Source organism: Cryptotermes secundus, unplaced genomic scaffold, assembly GCF_002891405.2.
Source record: "Cryptotermes secundus unplaced genomic scaffold, Csec_1.0 scaffold508, whole genome shotgun sequence".
NCBI lineage: Eukaryota > Metazoa > Arthropoda > Insecta > Blattodea > Kalotermitidae > Cryptotermes > Cryptotermes secundus.
The window spans coordinates 399,941-420,821 of record NW_019733326.1 but is presented as its reverse complement, the minus strand read 5'-3'; the positions used below and the strand labels follow the sequence as shown (position 1 = coordinate 420,821).

Below are 20,881 nucleotides of genomic sequence, written 5' to 3'. Positions count from 1 at the left end.
ATATATATATATATATATATTTCATGACTTTTTGGACACACCTTGTATATCAGACACTGTACATCATTGAGCAGGAACAGAGAGTGAATCATAGAAAAGTTCCAGGAATATCACCTGAGTGCTTTTATTGCAGTCTTCTCATTATGACTTATGACATTATGTAGCCAGGTAGGTGGTTATCAGAATTTCAGAGTGGCCTGCTGCTTCCATCCTTTACCATTAAAATGAAACATGAATAGCCACCTAACAGAATATATGGTATCATAATCAAGAAGACCACAGTCTGCAAATTTATTTCTTTGCTGCAGGCTGAATACTTGGATCTTAAGGAATGGTTTTCTACTGTTAGTGCTTCTGTATCTCCAAGCAACACCTTCCTTCAGGCTGTCGTCAAAACAGAACATCCAACTGTAAGTATAAGTGTTAATCCAACCACTATTATACATGTTTCTTGTGAGATACATGCAGTACTCACCAAAATCTTCTGTTAACCCATTCTCATCCCTTTCTGAAATTGGTTGTTTACTGGTGCCCTGCCCTGCACTCTTTTCTTCTGTTATCCATTTCGCTTCCTTTTCTGAAATTGGTTGTTTTTCGGTGCCCTGCCAAGATTACCATATCTGACCAAGGATGGACATTAACTCAAACAAAAAAAAATTCTGTGGGATGTAGTCTGCAAGCGAACTATACTGAGCAAGCAACCACCACTTGCCAGCAAAGTGAGTGCAGACTTTTGCAGATAGAGGCTGTAAGGTCAGTGCAATGAATCCCCATGGCCATAAATCGCGGTTTTCTAGACTGGAGCCGCTATTTCCTTGAAATAGCTCCTCAGTTATCCTCATGAGGCTAAGTGGACCCTGTTCCAGACACACTACTTCTCAGAAAATCTGGTAGCGCCGGGAATCGAACCCAGGACCTCTGGATCTGTAGGCAGGAACTCTGGCCACTAGACCACGAGGCACTCCAGACATTAACTCAACATGAAGAAACAAAATACAGTAACCCTTGTTATAAGAGACATAAGGGAAAAAGGATGTCCATTATCACTGATGTCAACTAGAACCAAGTGAAGGGATATTCATGGAAGTACACCATAGAATACATAACAAATATATGCTATAAACATAGAGCACACAGTGTGGTTACATAAAGGTTTTTATATTTGGGGGGCTTTTTTATTTTAAATTAATTTCTAACTACAAAACCCTTAGCGCCTCAGCATCTCTAAAAATTGGCAGTCGTATGCAGCCAAATTTTGTCTGTATCTGGGTCAATTATAACGAAGGTTTGCTGTGTTTCACTTACATAATGCACTCTGAGTGAATAGTTTTCTGCTCTACTGTTGGTTGGTGTATATAGCTACTTTTGTGTCTACCTGGATGCATATAGATCATTTAGTTCTCATTTTTCTGTTATGAGATACCATAGGCTGCAGGCGTACTGTAAGGAATGCCCGAGCTGGCATATAAGCCACTGGCAGAAAAATTTCTGGGAGTGAAAAGCTGATGGAAAGTATTTAGCAAATATTCACCTGACTGCCAGAATTAAACTAGCATTGCAATATTTCATCTCTATGCATATAAATGTTTTATTTTTAAATTTGTGATAGGTCATTACTGGAAGCATAGTCCATAAGGTAAAAGTGTCATGAACAATGCAGCGTTCAGTTCCGGGTCAAAGGAAATGGGTGTTAACCTTGAAATGAATTTCTTCTAGTTATCTAACTCAAGCTTTACACTTAAAAATGCAGAATTCAACAGTAAACAGCTCACAATAGTCATGTGAACCTTCTACCTCAAAAGTGAAAAAACTGAACAATCTGTAAGAACTCTATGTTTCACATCAGTATCTTTAAAAAGAATTGACAGGGCAGGGCCCAAGTACATAGCATGTCCACAAAGTAAGTTTCCCACTCATTCCACAGCTAGCAAACCTTATATTGCGCGAAGCGACTGCATAGTACTTGATAGAGCAATGACGTAGCATGGTGCATGCACAAACGGAATTTCCCGCGTTCTCACAGTAGCATCGTTGCAGCTGTTGAAGATAGAGGCTCTTATTCCAACTCCCACCGACTGTGAAGTGCGGTCAGTGATAAAGTTTTTGAATGCACAGAGCATAGCGCCGATCGAAATTCATAGTCAGCTGTGCCGGGTCTATGGGTCTAACATCATGGGCAAGCAGATGGTGCGTCGCTTGTGCAGACAATTTTCAGCAGGTCAACAAAGTGTGCATGATGAGAAGCGCAGTGGGTGGCCGTCCATCATTACAGACAACCTGGTGGAGCTTGTGCGGGAATGCATTATGGAGAATCGTCGCGTCACAATTGCGGAACTCAGCAGTCATGTCCCACAGATTTCCCACACCTTGTTGCACGAAATTGTCACGGACCACCTGTTGTTCAGGAAATTGTGCGCCAGGTGGGTGCCGAAGCAACTGACACCAGAACACAAAACAAAGTGCATGGAGTCAGCATTGACCTTTCTGCACCGGTACCATGATGACGACGACGAGTTTCTGGACCGGATCATCACAGGTGATGAAACGTGGATTGCACACATTACCCCAGAAACCAAGCAGCAGTCAATGCATTGGCGCCACAGTGGATCTCCCTGTAAGACGAAATTCAAGCAGATGTTGTCGGCGTGGAAAGTGATGTGCACAGTATTCTGGGACAGATGGGACGTTCTCCACGTCGACTTCCTGACCAGATGTGAGACACTGCAGAAATTGCGACGGACCATTCAGAACAAGTGGCGCGGGATGCTTAGTGCTGGTATTGTCTTCCTGCACGATAACGCTAGGCCGCACACGGCTCGACAGACAGCAAGTCTCCTGCAGGAGTTCAGCTGGGAGGTGTTTAATCATCCACCCTACAGCCCAGACCTCGCTCCCAGTGATTTCCATCTTTTCCTACACCTCAAGAAATTCCTGTCCGGTGAGCGTCAGCGTTTTGAGAATGACAGAGAGGCGGAGATGGTTGTCACACAGTGGTTCCAATCCCAGGCGGCAGACTTCTATGACACAGGTATTCAAAAGACATATGTCTCAATTCCGGTGGCGATTATGTTGAAAAATAGCTGAACACTTGTTGTATCTGTTGCAATAAATATTTCCATGAAATTGTGTTTTGTTTCTGTAAACGGCCCCAGGGAAACTTACTTTGTGGACGAGCCTCATACGCAAAACTTGACCAGGCACCACCTTGGACCATGCTGACTGGACTTAAATCCCGGGCATTCCATGGTCTAATTCTGTAAGGACCAATTGTTCAGTCTTTGCACACTCACTGTATTGTCATTTGTTAATGACTAGACATGGGGTTTGGTTTACTCTTGGGATTTGTTTAACACTTGTAAATCATAACTACAAATGATTATAACGGTCTCACTAATTTACACACTGTAAAAATCACTACACTTACAGCACACTGAAGTCTTCTGTTTGTTCACAAGTCATTGCTGGGTAGCGGCTGCTAACAAATGTAACCCAAGACTGACTCGCTTGTCAGAGTCAGAATTACTTTACGACTGGCAATTTACCACCAACTAGTAGGTCTTGGCCCCTTGAGGCTCATGACCAGAGTTTTTTTGGGGGCGCAGGGGCAACTGAACTCTTGCAGTCATAGTCCTTGTGTAACCTCTCAGATGAGAGGATGGTGACTCGCTTGCTGCTGCTGGCCCTTATTATATAGCCTTGGCAGGGATCGAATAGAAAACACCATGTACGACAGTTCCCCTTTTGTTAGATGTGGATTTGTTGCTGCAGAAACTTGTTTGCCGGACCGTTGCCTAGCAACGGACACATCTTTTTCCACTATTCTGGCTTTCGGCTGTCATGTCACAATGTACTTAGTATTAGGCTGAAGAAACTGCGCAGGCGAAATAAGTTGCTCTCTAGGGGCCACATTTTACAAATACTCTCCCACCCTCTTCCTCACCACTCTTATTCTAATTCACAGGGTGATGTGAGACAGTATACTTGGTACTCTGGCCACTATTTGGCCTATTGCAGGAGCTCCATATGATGATGAGAGATGAGTGCCGAATGCTTGGCGGCATGAGAATTGGCAGGGGAAACCAAAAGTACACGGAGGAAACTGCCACAGTACCACTTTGTCCACCACAAACACCACATGACCTGACTGGGATTGAGCCTGGTCTGTTGGGTTGTGGTAGGGATCTGGCAACTAACCACCTGAACTATAGCATTGCCTGCTTTCGTTTGGGTCGCTTGAAAATTAGTTGCCACCCACATATTTTTCACGTCTTGCACGTGAATTGACTGTTAAGCAAAACTGCGAATGGTGCTGTCATTAAGCAGCCACAACATATCATTTGACAGCATGTACAGCTGTAGAAGTATGAAAATATGTGTAACAGACAGTGAGACAAATGAGATGGTGGATGATGCAAATCAGATATAGTCCTAGTATTAATATTGTGTATCTCAGAATTTGCTTTAAAATGATACAGTCGAAGTGAATATATGTGTACAAGCAGAAGTTTTAGTGGTAATGTTTCCAGTTCTCTAAAATATCCTCTACATGAAAATCTCTGATCCCTACTATAATGCTAATAATTCTTTCATGTAGTCTTAAAAATTACATTGCTATAACAAGAATTTCCACAAAATATTAGTCCATGAAAATTGGAATAATATACCATCTTCAGAGATTCTTGGGACAAGGATGGCTCAGTTATTTTAATTGTAAAGCAAGCTGAACTTAGTTTTGGTACAATTGTATCTATATGAGTCTTCCAAGAAAATGGGTTGTCCATGTTAGTCCAAGGAATTTTGTATTACAAATATTAACTATTTTCTTGTTCCAATGCATTATATTTAAATCTATTAAAGAACTAGTATTAGTTATAAATTGCATAAATTGTGTCTTATCGACATTTAGTGACAATAAATTAGCAGTGAACCATCTATTTATATCTTGAAAAAACTTTATTAACACTTCTTTTGAAATTTATAGGTTTAAGGCTAATAATGATTACACTAATTTTCATTTCATGCATCCTGTTGTGTTACAATATACAACCTCTTTATTAACCGTCACAACACAACAAATATCAAGGTCAGTGCCCCCGCTACGACTCTGCTACATGTTTTGGCTATCAGTAGCCATCATCAGGCAAACACATGGCTAACAACATATACACCATCGAACTGCAGTATTATCAAACTGGATACAATACTATTAATCATATAAAACACTTGACATAAAAAATACAATAATCATATTGTATAAAACAGAAGTTATATTGTAAAACAAGAATAAAATTTTAATTGATTTTGTAATTTCATACGTTCCCATGGACAAATTGGAATATTCTATGTTTTTTCTTTTTGTATATAAGATTGTATAGGAGGCTTGTGATGCAGATGTTAATATTAATATCCAGTTTGAATTTTGGCTCAGAAGCAGTTGTCCTGACTGAAGCTTGTCATTGTTTTCCTTATGTCTGTAAATAATATTGATGCTAATGATGATGCACCCTTAGAGATGTTTGAGACAGAATTTTAGGGATTGTAAGGTGAGACAAGTTTCTATCAGTTTCCTTTTGAAGTTCTGGCTTCCCTTACGCATAAGCAGTAGGTAATTCATCACTTATAACCACATGTCATTAATTTAAGACATGACTTGTGTTAAATAAGATGTCTTTGTTCATTGCATTTGACTTGTAAGTTATTTATTTGCTATGCTTAAATTAATGTAATATTAATCATAAAAGAACTGGAAAATTTTTGATTTGATTTGTTTGTCACTGTACTGCAGGTGAATCAAGATGTTGAATTAGAAGTAAACTCGACAGAGCCCATGAAATATTTCACCTATCAAGTGATTGGCCGTGGGGATGTGATTATGGCCAATACTATAAAACTAGCTGATAAGAAGACACATAACTTCAGGTTTCTGGCCACATATGTCATGGCCCCAGTGGCTCATGTTATGGTCTACTATGTGAAAGAAGATGGTGAAGTCGTTGCAAATGCACTTGATATTGAATTAGAAGGGGCACTACAGAATTTTGTAAGTTTTGTACAGTTTCTTTTGGTAATGGGACATGTAAGGAGAAGATACAAGTTATTGTGACATTGATTTTCTTCTCTGCAATGAACTCTCATTTGAATGAGTAGGAAGAATGGAGAAGATTGATTATGTAATTAATATTATTATCACTCTGGACATGGTACATCATCTGCAGTTCTTCCCAAACACGACACTTTAGTCACTGAATTTGTTTTCATCATCAGGAGCAAGGATGAAATGTTCCTACTCACTTTGACCCATTAGAAAGAGCTGGTGTCCATCACTTGGCACTGAAAGAAGTTCAAAGCAGAGTAATCTGTTAAAGTAAAATGTCACTAGCAGCATGTAAAAGAAAAATTGCCAACAGAAACCAAAAATGAAGTCTCTTATAGGTAGTTTTAAAATTTGTCAGTTATCATAAAAAGCCTAAAAAAAAAAGATTACAGAAAATTTTCTATTAATGTCAGATGTCATCAATCAGGTAAAAATATCAATGACTGTCATAACAGAAACAACATGAAGTGGAACATTGATAGAGAATAATTCTTTCTTATAGGGCAAACTGAGTAGGAACATTTGTTCCATAACATCTGATGACAGAAACAGACCTAGTTTGTGAAACAGTGTGGTTAAAGAAACTAGATGATTGATTGCCTAATATCATAAACAAATTAATTGTTACTCATCACTGTTAGAAACCTTTGAATTGGGATAGTTACATAAGTTTTATAATGTGTCTTCAGCAATTCTGATAATGCTTTTCTTCTATGCAATGAACTATGTCAGCTGGATGAGTAGAAAAATGAAGATGATGAGTTAGTAGCATTTATAGTCCTGTTCTGTTACGCATATCCATTGTTAGGAACAACTGTAGACAGGGGAGTGAGGTAACTAGAGGCAGAAGTATAGACAAGGTTAGGATTTGTGTGCACTTAAATATGATTCCCTAATGGTAGAGTGAAGTCAACAGAAATGAATTTATTTAAATGTATGATATTTCATCCCCAAATTCAATTTTAATTCATATTTTATAGTTAACAATTTTGGAAGAACTTATTTCTGACATTAGACTGACTCTTAAGTTTCTAAATGCCAGCAGGAATTTCACTTTGAGATCCATTGATTTGAATCTGTATCATACCTGCGAAACCAATTTCAGATTAATTGTTAGAATTTTAAATATGTGAGACATGGTCAAACAGTGGACAGACCAGAATGATTTTCTGAAATTCAGCAGAGTTAGAGAAGTGTACCTCAAAGGGGTTTTAAGCTTGTACTTCAGTACAGTGATGCTATTTGAAAAATTTTGTAAGAGATTTTCAGAGTGGTGAATATTTANACTTTTGGGGGGTGGGGGGGGGGGCATAGCACTGTACTTCATTAGCAGCGTTTTGGAGGAACATATTGCTTCCATCTTCAGAGTCAAAATTCTGTTCATCACTTAATATCATCCATAATATTATGCAGCTTTCTTTTCCCAGGTGAACATTACTACAAATTCTGAGGAAACTCAGCCAGGGACAGATGTTGAACTCACGGTTGAAGCAAAGCCCAACTCCTATGTTGGTATCCTGGGGGTAGATCAAAGTGTGTTGCTACTGAAGTCAGGAAGTGATATCACAAAGGTAAATGATGAAAATGCTGTCTGTTCAGTCTGAACCACATAAGGTACATTGGGATGTGCATAATTTTTCAGTCTGAAACCAGTATTTCCTATTTGGATTTTTATAACAGCTTATTGCCATGAATACTGTCTTGTGGGATATCACGTTATGTAGTCGTTGAAAGTCAACCGATATTTCAGAGGAATATATCGCCTCCATCTTCAGGCTCAAAGAATAACTTGAGTGAGGTACCAGTGCGAAAGCAGTTGGCAAACAGACCCTGTTCTCTCCAGCTGCTTTCATGCTGGTATCTTGCTTGCCTTATTCTTTGAACCTGTAGATGGAGGCGATATGTTCCTCTGAAATGTCTGTTGACTTTCAACAGACTCCACTGTGTTAGTACTTGTGGAAGATACAAACATGCTTAACAATGTTGTGATCTTGTAAGTTTCAGTCACAGAATATAATAACTGTCAGTGTCTAACAGGTGACATTAGCTGTCAAAGGACTGAATTGTTTCAATGTAAAGGGGAGGGAGAGAGGAAAGGGGAGAAGAATGACAATAGGATGGTCAGGTAAGCAGGATAGGAAAGGAATACAGGAAAAAGGAGGGAAAATATGAAAGGGGCAGAGATGAGGGCTGGATATATGAAAGAAAATTATTTTTTCCAAAGATAAACTTGTCACAGCAAGATGGTGGCATAATCGAAGATAAGTAACAAGCATATACTACTCTGTCAAAAAAGTATCCAACCTTGGGCCAGGAAAAAAGTTCTGTATCTGGGTGGTTACAATACCTAATCGCCTTCAAAGTAGGACCCTTGTGACTCCACACACTTAGCGCAGCAGTCCTTCCATCGCTGGAAGCAATTCTGGAAGGCTTCTTTTGGAATGGCATGCAGCTGCACAGTCGTGTTCTGTATGATGTCCTCACGGCTGTCAAAATGGCAGCCTTTTAGCGGTGTCTTCAATCTCGGGAACAGCCAGAAATCATAAGGAGGCATGTCAGGAGAGTAGGGAGCCTGGCGAACCTGCGGAATGCCGTGCTTGGCCAGGAAACCCTAGATCAGGTGTGATGAATGAGCTGGGGCGTTGTCATGATGCAGCTGCCAGTTGCGTGCATCCCACAACTCTGGTCTCTTGTGCCGAACTGCATCACGAAGGNGGCCAGGAAAAAAGTTCTGTATCTGGGTGGTTACAATACCTAATCGCCTTCAAAGTAGGACCCTTGTGACTCCACACACTTAGCGCAGCAGTCCTTCCATCGCTGGAAGCAATTCTGGAAGGCTTCTTTTGGAATGGCATGCAGCTGCACAGTCGTGTTCTGTATGATGTCCTCACGGCTGTCAAAATGGCAGCCTTTTAGCGGTGTCTTCAATCTCGGGAACAGCCAGAAATCATAAGGAGGCATGTCAGGAGAGTAGGGAGCCTGGCGAACCTGCGGAATGCCGTGCTTGGCCAGGAAACCCTAGATCAGGTGTGATGAATGAGCTGGGGCGTTGTCATGATGCAGCTGCCAGTTGCGTGCATCCCACAACTCTGGTCTCTTGTGCCGAACTGCATCACGAAGGTGGTGGAGGACTTCTTGGTAGTACTCCTTATTGACAGTCTGGCCTAGTGGTGCATACTCATGATGCACCACGCCCCGGTAATCGAAAAAAAGAGTCAGTATCACCTTCACATTGCTCCGAACCTGTCGTGCTCTTTTGGGCCTCGGGGATGTTGGATGCTTCCATTGTGATGCCTGGACCTTGGTTTCCGGGTCATATCCGTACATCCACAACTCGTCACCAGTGATCGCAGTCTTCAGGAACTCAGGATCCCTGTTGGTGCACTCCAGCATGTCCTGCGCGACCTCAAGGTGGAGTTGTTGCTGCTCCGGCGAAAGCAGCTTGGGCACAAATTTTGTCACCACTCTTCGCATCCCCAAATCCTCAGTTAAAATTGTGTTTGTGGAACCTCTGCTGATCCTAACCTCATCAGCAACTTCACGGATGGCCAAATGGCAGTCCTCTGTGATCAGTGTCCGCACTTTGTCAATGACATCAGCATTGACGGTCTCCCAGAACGCTGCTCACTGTCCGCCGACATACGGCTACGTTTAAAGCGGTTGAACCACTCTTTAATTTCAGTGACCCCCCCATTGCATCATCGCCGAAAGTCTGCTGAATTTTGCGAATTGTTTCCACTTGGGTAACCCCCAGTTTCTGACAAAACTTAATGCAGTATCACTGCTCCAAGCGTTCTGTCACCTTGAGCAAAACGAGAATGCGACAGAACACGTGTTACACCACTTCGCTATCTGGCACCCACAGACGCATCCGGCAGTGTTTCGAGTCAGCAAAAAATCACGCATGTGCATGAAAGTCCCTTCTACCACTACACTCAGTTTCCCCACCCCTTTGGCCATTACTTACAGCAGAAAAGTCGGATACTTTTTGGACATACAGTATATTGTGGTTTCAACTTTGCATAGTATTTAATATGGAAGAGATAACTAACAAAGAGACCTGCTCTTGCATTTTCAAGTGGCATTAGTCTAGTAATTCAAGAAGAGTGACTGTAATTATTGTTCTTGTTATTTAAGGTTTATCTGACTTATTTCAATTGAATTTGTCAAATATTTCAAATAATGTTCTGTAAAATTATAACCTTAAAGGGAAATAAAACAACACTTGCTACTAGTAGGTTAATGCTTCCACTGTTACAAAATATGTACAATAATATTACTGATATTATTTCTTCACTTCAGTCATTGTGTTTAAAGTACCATTAATTGGCCTCTTGAAATAATCTGAAATGGATGGGTAGACCATACAAAGGGAACTAACTGCACTTCTCAACGCAAGAATACATTCCAACTTTGTGTTAGGGCCCTGAGAGGGAGTGCATATTGTTGTCAGAAGTAAGGTAGAGCAAGCAGAGACCTGAATTCATTCGCAGGCTAATCCATGTGAGATTTGCAGTTACACTGCGGAAGGTTTTTCTCCAAGCACTTCAGGTTTCCCCTCTGTGTTACCATTCTCTCAATGCTATGTACTTTTCTATCATCTGAGGTAGGTGTAATAGAATAATTTGGGCCTACATGAATAAGAGACTTGAGTTCACCTTATTGCTAAATAACATGAAGTAAGAAAGACCATGTATGCAACCACCACAATGTGAAAGGGTATAGGAGATGTGGCAGTAAGGTCTATATTGTTTATGTAGGAGAAGGTAGCTCTGTGTATTCTGCATAAGCAGCTGCATGTGCCCCAGAATCATTTTGGATATTTTGTTGTAGAAAACAATGTCGCTGTCTTCTGGAAAATGAACCCTAATCATCCATCCCATAATCAGCACTACACTTCACAGATTATGTATGCCAGTGAAGTGGAATAGACATGTGAATAATTAACATAATCCAAGTTTCAGGTGTGATTAAGGGGCAATAGTGATTGTTGAATATAAAAATTTGGAAACATGCACAGAGCATCTGAATTCTCCAGTTATCTTGAAAATTGTAAGACTTATGGAAGAAGTTTATTGAACATGGAGTATGTGTTTCATATTTGTTCCAAGATTTTGTTCACACCTTTTTTTGTAGTGATAAATATTAAGGAAATTATCTTAATATTGTGCGTCCTGTTGTGTGTCATTAATAAGATATACAAAAGTATATAAAGTATGCAGTCTACACACAAGTATTCTGTATTTAAAAAATAAAGAAGACACTACTGTATCAACATTTGTTTTTATTATGTTTTTACAGATGCAACATGTTTCAACCCTTATACCGGGTCATCGTCAGGCATACAATGTTCCAGTATGAGCTGATGAATTGAAATTAATGAAATGCATGAATTCATGTATTAATTTTAGGTCAAAATGTTTAAAACTGAAAATCCTTAGATAATAAAAATATCAAATTAAGATTAAAGATTAAGACATGAAAGTTAAAATTCTGTTTTTTGTGGCATGATACGCGGGCACCCCTCGCTATAGTTGCTTCTACCGGCATAAAAACCAGGTCAACACGTAGCGGTTGCAGAGTCTTACCACAAAAAAAAAAACAGAATTTTAACTTTCATGTCTTAATCTTTAGTTTTAATTTTAATCTTTATATCTTTAATTTTAAATTTGTATTATCTAAGGATTTTCAGTTTTAAAAATGTTGACCTAAAATGAATACGTGTATTTATGCATTTCAGTAATTTCAAGACACAATAAGGATTCTTATTTAAAGAATTAGATGATTTATTAATTGCAGTTCATCAGCTCATACTGGCACATTGTATGCCTGATGATGACCTGATATAAGGGACAAAACATGTTGCGTCTGTAAAAACATAATAAAAGCAAATGTTGATACAGTAGTGTCTTCTTTGTTTTTTAAATACAGAATATCATTGTGTAGATGGCATACCTTATATAGTTTTGTATATCTTATTAAGGAAATTATATCCAAGTTGTGTACAGAAAAGCTTGTACGTCATCACCTAAAGTTGTCTTAAAAATTATTTTACTTAAATGAAAACTGGAATGGCTGTACAATTATTTACAATATTTCTGAGTATTAGATTTCATGAAAATCTGTCCTGCCATCCTGAAGTGGCTTCATGCATACAGATGGACAGACTGACTTATTTAAAGGACACTCACTGGGGTCGTGAATGCACTTACAAGGGTGCAGAGATAAGTTGAAACCAGATAATTAACTCACAATAACTAGGAGTACACTGTATCACACATCTATCATTGCACAGCTTTCAAGGATTGATGTTCAGTAACTTCTGTTATAACAGTACTGTTATGTTCCAGGATGCTGTCTTGGAAGAACTGCGTTTGTATGATTCAAACCTTCAAACACCATACCACTATGGGTTTAATTTTAGAGGAAATGCTTTGAATTATTGGTGGCCAGGTTCTGCAACTGCTAGAGAAGTCTTTGATGTAGGTAACAATTTCCAGAATTATAATTACTGAGGATATGGTGTTCTGTGAGATTAGAGGTTCTCATCTCAGCAACTATGAAGATTATTGTCTTCTGTGGTGTGATGTCATTAAATCATGACCATACCCTGAAAAAGGAGGCAGCATGCTGCTCTGAAATATTAGACTATGTGGTGTCACATCCCACAAGAAAGTAATCTTGAAGGTGTATTGTTTTGTAAGTTTGAGAATAAGATTTGTGCCTGAGAATCAAATCCATTTCTCACAAGTCTTCATTTCATGTCCTCAGTGTAATACATATGAACATCTGTCAACATGAATATTGGTTGCTGTTCACAGTTCAAAAATTGGAATGTTGAAAATGAAATTTCATGTACTGAGCCACAGTTCCATGACATCAGAGCTTAGTTACTGTTTTCCACTCTTATTAAAACAAGTTTCAGAAATGTGCAATGGCTGTGTGGCTAATTGCCACACTGTCATATTTCATACATTTGTTCTGTTTATTAATACAGTGTGTTTTGGCCATATGTGGCCACCTTCAGCTATATTATGTCATACGTTGTTCCACTTTTTTGTCCCTGTATCCAGTGTAGCAATAATTAAAATTTAAATTGAAAGTTGGAAGATTTTGAGGTTAAAATTAATCTGAATTTGAATTTATTTACATTCAGTAAATCCAAATACAGGTTGACACCACAGGATATGGAACAAGGCAAGTACAAATACATAATATCTGTACAGTAATAGTCTTGCTTGAAAAGTTAATAAGATTATAATTCAGTATTTTGAATTGTTTCATTTTTGGTCCGTTACACTATCAATCACAAAGTCAATAGAAAGTCCGTCGAGTGTAACAATTTGTAGGTCACTTCTTTATCACTTCTGCCTTACATGTTTCGGTTTAATACAACCATCATCAGAGGCACATAGTACAATCATGAAAACACTGTCGTTGTTTAAGATGTACACAGTTATGTTTGCTGCGTGGACGCTGCTACAATATGTCGATGTGTAAAAGCACAACACTTGCTAGGATTGTTGAATGCACTATCAATTCTCACATTCCATCCAAAACTGCCCTCAAGTTAAAACGCCAATGTTAAAATATGTAAAAATTTAAAACATTTGATGTAAAATGTTAAGCTCCTCCTTGTTAATTCATCCCGAAGATGGGAGATGTCAGCTTGAGGTTGTATGGCTTATGGTTAGATGTTTCCTATGTGCTGTGTGTTGTGTACACACATATTAGAAGCAGCACAGTGTATAATGCAGTTATAATTTGACGAAAACATGTTATATCTGTACATTTGGGACATCAACTACTGAAATTTCTGTGTGGTACTCTATTTGTCATACTCATCTCCTGACAAACCTTCTAAGTAATTTCTTTATTTATTTATTTATTTTTTTTCATTTTGCTTTTGTCAGTAATTTAACCACGCTGTTGGTAGATAGAATGTATAGCACTGGATGGTAGGATAATAGATGGATAATGTACTGGGTATGATTTGGAAGGAAGCAGTTGTGGCCTACATGAGTTGAAGTTGCAGAAGTGGGTTATTATGAAAATGTAGACTGAAGATGTGTTAATTCAAAATTTTGAGTAGAAAAGACATGATTAAATCTAAATTCCACAAATGAAATTTGTAGTAAGGGTTCAAATTTGAAGTAATATGAAAGTTTGTGCTTCCGCACTAATGAGGTTAACCTTCCTTTAAATTGTAATGGAATTTCTTAGTTTGAAAGAGGGAATGTGTCCATCTTTCAGCCTTTACAAATCAATTAATTAATGTAGATTGAAATTTTATAAGTTGATGGATACCTATAAATAGTTACTCAGTATTTTATATGTTCTGCTTTATACTCTGATTTCAGTTGGAGCACAGTGCAGATGTTCCTGCATAGCAAGTAATGTAATTATTTGACTTGTTTCAGAGCTCTGGTGCAGTAATATTAACTAATGGTTTAGTGCATGAACATTTTCCTTGGGGTAAGTACAAACTGACATCATTATCATCATCATCATCATCATAAGTTCATTCACTAGTACTGGCTTCATGAACTGTGAAGTGTTAAGCAAGTTATGATTTATTTATTTATTTATTTATTTCCATTGTAAAATTCCGTGGATCCAATCTAGGCTACAAATACGCCTGATGGATATAGAACATTGTGGAGCAATGAAATATGTTAAATGTGACCCCTTGAGGTCCATTTATTTTAACCATTTCACTTGGGTGCATATCAAAGCTTACTTCATGTGCAAAAGCAGTATTTTTCGGCATTTAATTATTATTCAAGCAAGAACATAAATTTGATATTTTTAACTGAAATAACTGCAGTACTCGTTAATTTGAATAAAATTTGATTCATCGGTTTCAGCCTGCCATCACTTCATATAGTTTAGTATACTGAGACCATGAGAAGAAGTCTTATAGACATTTCTCCTCTCTCTCTCTCTCTCTCTCTCTCTCTCTCCCACACTGTTGCACTTCTCTGACTCCAGCTTGTTTGCTAATATTCCCATGTAGTTGTCTAGCCATGCTGCTTGTGATTACAACTTTGAACTTCATTAGTGACACACTTGGGCTCTTTGGCACAAGCCAGATGGGGTAGAAGTGATAGACAGACAGTAGAAGCTTGAACAACTATCAACCCCAGTGTCCATAGGACTTCTTGCTGTGGCCTCAGTATGGTTGATTAATTTATATCATGTACTTCTCTTCTCTAGATGTGCTAAAAGATACATTTGAAAATTAAATGTATTTACTTGGTCAATAACCATCTTTAATTTATACTGGTATCTTGCTTCAAAATTCCTTGATGTTTTCTTTGAATAAATTTAAGTATTATATGATTTTATGAAATGATCTGAATAATGCAGTGATCTCAGAAAGTCATTCTGTTTTTAAAAAGAATGAACTTCTCATCAAAATATATATTTTTTAAAATAATGTATTATATCAGTGTCCTACACTCTATCTGTTCATCAGCTCCCATTATGTGATAGTATACAGTGGTTAAATATGCTGTTCAGATAAAAACAGTAGTTATCTTTCCCTCAACTTTGAGAAAGCCTATGATTCAGTTAGGAGGGAAGTATTGTACAATATTCTGATAGAGTTTGGGATACCCATGAAACTAGTTAGATTGATTAATATGTGTTTAAATGAAACATATAGTAAAGTCCGTGTAGGTAAACATTTGTCTGATAAATTTCCTATTCAGAATGGACTAAAACAAGGAGATGCTTTATCACCACTTCTTTTCAACTTTGCTTTAGAATATGCCATTAGGAAGGTCTAAGAAAACCAGATGGGACTGAAATTAAACAGGACACATCAGTTGTTGGTCTATGCCGAAGATGTGAATCTATTGGGTGATAATATAGATACCATAAAGAAAAACACACAAACTTTAATTGACACAAATAAGGATGTTGGTCTAGAAGTAAACCCAGAGAAAACTCAGTATAGGAAACAGATGTTTTGAAAACATGGCACAGTTCAGATATTTGTGAATGACAATAACAAAACCTGATTCAGGAGGAAATTAAGAGGAGTTTGAACTCAGGCAATGCTTGCTACCATTCAGTTCAGAACCTTTTGTCTTCTTGTCTGCTGTCCAAAAACATAAAAATTAGAATAAACAAAAACATAATTTTGCCTGTGGGTCTGTGTGGGTGTGAAACTTTGTCTCTGACATTAAGGGAAGAACATAGACTGAGGGTGTTTGAGAACAGGGCGTTGAGGAGAATATTTGGACCAAAGAGAGATGAAGTGAAAGGAGGTTGGAGAAAACTTCATAATAAGGAGCTTCATAACTTATACTCTTCTCCAAGTTTAATTAGAATGATCAAGTCAAGGAGGTGGGCAGGGAATGTAGCACGAATGGGGGAGACGAAGAATGCATATGGCATATTGGTGGGAAAGCCAGAAGGAAAGAGACCATTGGGAAGACCAAGGCATAGGTGGGTGGACAATATTAAAATGGATCTCAGAGGAATGGGATGGTATGGATTGGATTGATCTGGCTCAGGATAGGACCAATGGAGGGCTCTTGTGAACATGGTAATGAACCTTTGGGTTCCATAAAATGCTGGGAAATTCTTGAGTAACTGCAGATTTGGCAGCTCCTCAAGAAGGGCTCAGCTCCATTATTATGTAAGTTGTCTTTCCCTCAGTCTAGGCTCTTGCATTGTGTGGCATAGCATGTCTGGAGTTCAGAGCATAAGCAGAACAGTCTTGCTACAGTTTGAAGCTGTTTTTATAACAATCTGATGCAAAATATAATGAATTTTTAGTGAAATGAATCGTTTATATGTGTTTCAATTTAAACTGAAAGATTGTGATTATAAGACATAGGTACATACAGGGAAACCTGGAAGATTGCACAGAATAAATAAAAATAATTGTTATATTTTAGCGTCCTGTTGCACTGATTTATGTCCATGATTTATTCTGACCATCTTACAGTGCATACATTTATTCACCTTACTCTTCTCTCTCGCATTACTTGTTTCGGCACTAAAGTGCCATCTTCAGGTGCTTTTCGATGTACGTTGAACTACTGCATTGCATGCCCTGTTGTCTTTATACTAAAATAACTAAAATATATATTCATCATACATACGATGGGGTACCCAAAAGAAACCGAACTAATTTTTTTGTGGGCAGAGCTTTTGTAGTACCGCGTTTTGCCGCTATGAGCGCATAGAGCTAACATTCGTGAGTTGATAANGGGAGTGACTTGGAGCTCAATTCAGCGAATTTTGACAGAAGATTTGGGAATGAAAAGGGTGGCTGCGAAATTTGTGCCACGACTGCTGACTGCTGAACAAAAACAAGGTCGCGTGGAAGCATGCTGTGCTTTGAAAGAAGAGTCCCAAAATGATCAAAACTTTTTTTCAGCGTTTTGCTGATGTTGCTGAGGTGAAGGAAAAAAACGACGGAGGCGCTGTCAAGCATATCAAAAGATGAATTTAGACAATGTTTTGAAAAATGGAATAAAAGACTATACAAGTGTATTAGTGTAAGTGGAGAGTACACTGAACGGGATTGAAGGTTTGTGCTTAAAATTTGATTAAATAAGTTTAAAAAAAATAAGTTCGGTTTCTTTTGGGTACCCCCTCATATATTGCTAAATTTTAAATATTAAAAATGTTAAAACTGTTCAGGATTTGTCATCCTTATGTCGTATTTCAGTATGCGAGTCACGCCTATCTTCTTCTGTCGGAGTATTCTTCCTACTTGCATGTGTATCTGTAACGTGAAATTGTTATTCATTAATACCGTGTTCTGAATTTTATTTGTTATGTGTGGTATTATAATGTTTAATACTCACCGTGCTTTGTGTTGTGTCTTACTCCTGTGACTGTAGATTTAGCAATATATATGACGAATATATATTTTAGTTATTTTAGTATGAAGACAACAGGGCATGCAATGCAGTAGTTTGACGTACATCGAAAAGCACCTGAAGATGGCACTTTAGTGCCGAAACATGTAGTGCAGGAGGGAAGAGTAAGGTGAATAAATGTATGCACTGTAAGACAGACACAGTAAATCATGGACAAAAGTAATTGTATATTTGCATACAGGATTAATTAAAATCATATTAGTTTTAAAAACTAGTTTTTATACTAGGAACGTATACAGAAATAGTAACATTACTACAACTAGTATTTTGGTGGGATGTAATAAGTAACTTTGGGCTGTGGATTGCATGATGGTCTTTTGGATAAACTTCAGGAATTGGAACATTCACTTGGGCATCCGTTGAACAATATACAGTAAACTCTCAGTTATCTTGAATGTACAGCGAATAAGGTGTGCCAGTTACATGTACCTGCAGGTTGCATGTGAAAAGCTCTTACAGAAGTCAAAGCAACAAATTTTCACTTATGCTCTTGTGTGGGAGTCTTCCTGTGCAATACAGTGGACAGGTTCAACCAGCCTCTACTGTAACGGCACTTGCATGAGGAAGAACAATGTACAGCATACACCATCGTCAGAATCCTTTCAAGTCTATCAACAACAATGATGACATTCAGATGTACATAATTTGTACTACCTATATTTATACAAGACTATATTAAAGTAGTAGGCCATTTATGTTTTTCTGTACCTTTCTGTAGCAATAATGAAGCATATAGGCAGCATGAGTTAATTAAATCTGCACTGTAGATGAGTTCCTCCCACTGTATGACAGATTCACACAGTCTCTAAAGACCTCTTCATTATTCATTATATAAATATTAGACTGGACTTCATCTGTTGTCTTGGGTATATTTAAAAATAACTGTACCTGAAATGATGGACAATGTCCAACATAGTATTTACTCAGTTTCCAAACACCCCCCTCCCCACCCAATACATTAAAACTGAAGATGGCAGTCACATTGTTTACTGAAATGGTGGGAAGTGTTCAACATTCTGCATGGGGTACTCCCAAAAGGTGAAGTCATACATACAGACTCTCACATTCATGATGATGGTGGTGATTGAGAATGAACCCAGGACCATATGGATATTAGGTTAGACACTAATAACTACATCACTGAGATGACTGAAGAAAGGTTGTTATGATTCTATTTGTGTTACTCATGGAATTGATCCCAACCAAGTAATCTTAAAGTAAAACTAAAAATGTATCATTTCAATGGTAAGCAGTCATCTGAAGACAGGAGCAGACCCAACTCTGGAAGTGTTGTGCGTGTCAGATATACCTCTGACAATGTACAATATCTGACATAATCATATCAGTATAACCTATCTTCCCCATCAAGTGAATGTTCTATTTCCTGTAAAAATGTAACCAACTGCTAAATATTATTAACGATATATTAACATGAATGTGCTGTACTCAAAAATAATTCTGTGATAAGCTCAACTATGAATATTACTGTCTTCTGAAATGCGATGCCATGGAGACTTGTGAAAGGTGCAGGCAGTGGGCCCTGCCCTTACCAGACTGCATGACATCACACCCACCATCGTGAAGCTGACAGGCTTAATATTGTACATGTGGCCGTAGGTACTAGTAATTGCTTTCTTCATAGTGTACTACAGATCTGTGCATGTTATGGAAGAAGCAGCAGTACCAAATATGCCTCCAGCTATTGAGGAAACTGCAGCATTTGGAAGCGTGGCAGGGGCTACAGGATCTACAGAACCTGCAATCAGAGTTCGTCGCAATTTCCCTGAGACTTGGCTTTGGCACATGCTTGAAGCAGGGTAGGCAGTCCAATGGGATATTACCATAATACATTTGTCTTTGCAATTTCTACGGTAGCTATTAGTGATATCAGTTTAAAAGTAGCATCCATCCATTTTGCATCTTGGAAGTGCTGAAGCAAAAATTTGTTGTGAACGTTGCGGCATTTGGTTTCAAATAACATTATGTTATGAATGTTAGGATACAAAAGGAGAATGATTTTGAATTCAGATTGCAAATTTAAGATAATATGTTTACCTGTAATTTATAGAAGTTTATTACTAAGTGGGAATTGGGTCACTTAGATTATGAGGTGTGCAAAAGAAAACAATTATTGAGTTTATTTAGAGTTTACAGAAAGTAATAAGACCATGAGTGGGATGAGATTTTCTAGCAGCTTAAACTGGGTTACTTATGACATTACTCATATAATTACCTCATTGCTATCCCAGAAGCGATAGATATCCCAGTTACCCTTATAAGCTGAGGGTATATTTTTGGAAACCTTTACATTTTCTCTGTTTGGGGCACTAACTTTTGTGTGGCCTAGAAATTACCGATTGTGTATTATACTTTTGCAAGTATAATTTCCAAAGTATGAGATGTTTTATCTTGGAAATTTCTGCTTTAAATGTGGGTGCATTTAATATTCAAAATTAAAGCAGAATATAGTAGAAGTAACTAAAAATATTGTGACATGTCAAACCATTGTTGGGCAAAGGGATGTGGAACGAGTTACCACGAAGATAGACTTTTGATAAAAGATCGGTTGCCAAGTTACGCAACAGTGGAATGTGGTTGCACAACAGTAAGGAAAGTGGTGTTTCTCCGTGCCATGCCATGCCATGCCATGCCATGCCATGCCGAGTCCAGCCGAATTGTACTGGTTGCTACGCAGCAGTAACCGCCCCTACGAAAGGAAGGCTGATAATGAGCTGTGCCAGGAACATGGAAATAGGCCAGGCAGATACACATGGGAATTGCCAAGAAGCCACAATGAACAAACGAACAGGAAGGGTACCAAACCTTCAGGAAACGAGCGAGGGCCAGCAGAGAAGGGCGGACACCGGCGTATGCATTAAAGCCC

At 38.3% G+C, this 20,881-nt stretch overlaps 1 protein-coding gene across 3 annotated transcripts in view; it reads left to right on the top strand.

Moving 5' to 3' along the window:
• The window catches only part of LOC111868014 (CD109 antigen), a 126,988-nt gene that overhangs the window by 64,517 nt on the left and 41,590 nt on the right, over positions 1 to 20,881 (top strand). For 2 of the 3 annotated variants that reach the window (XM_023858351.2, XM_023858349.2), the window contains exons 9-13: positions 309 to 410; positions 5,786 to 6,040; positions 7,522 to 7,665; positions 12,445 to 12,576; positions 14,515 to 14,569. In XM_023858351.2, the coding sequence (XP_023714119.1) occupies positions 309 to 410; positions 5,786 to 6,040; positions 7,522 to 7,665; positions 12,445 to 12,576; positions 14,515 to 14,569 (688 nt within the window). Of the gene's footprint in view, positions 1 to 308; positions 411 to 5,785; positions 6,041 to 7,521; positions 7,666 to 12,444; positions 12,577 to 14,514; positions 14,570 to 19,639; positions 19,815 to 20,881 lie in introns of all 3 variants that reach the window. The other variant, XM_023858352.2, reaches the window with a different exon arrangement.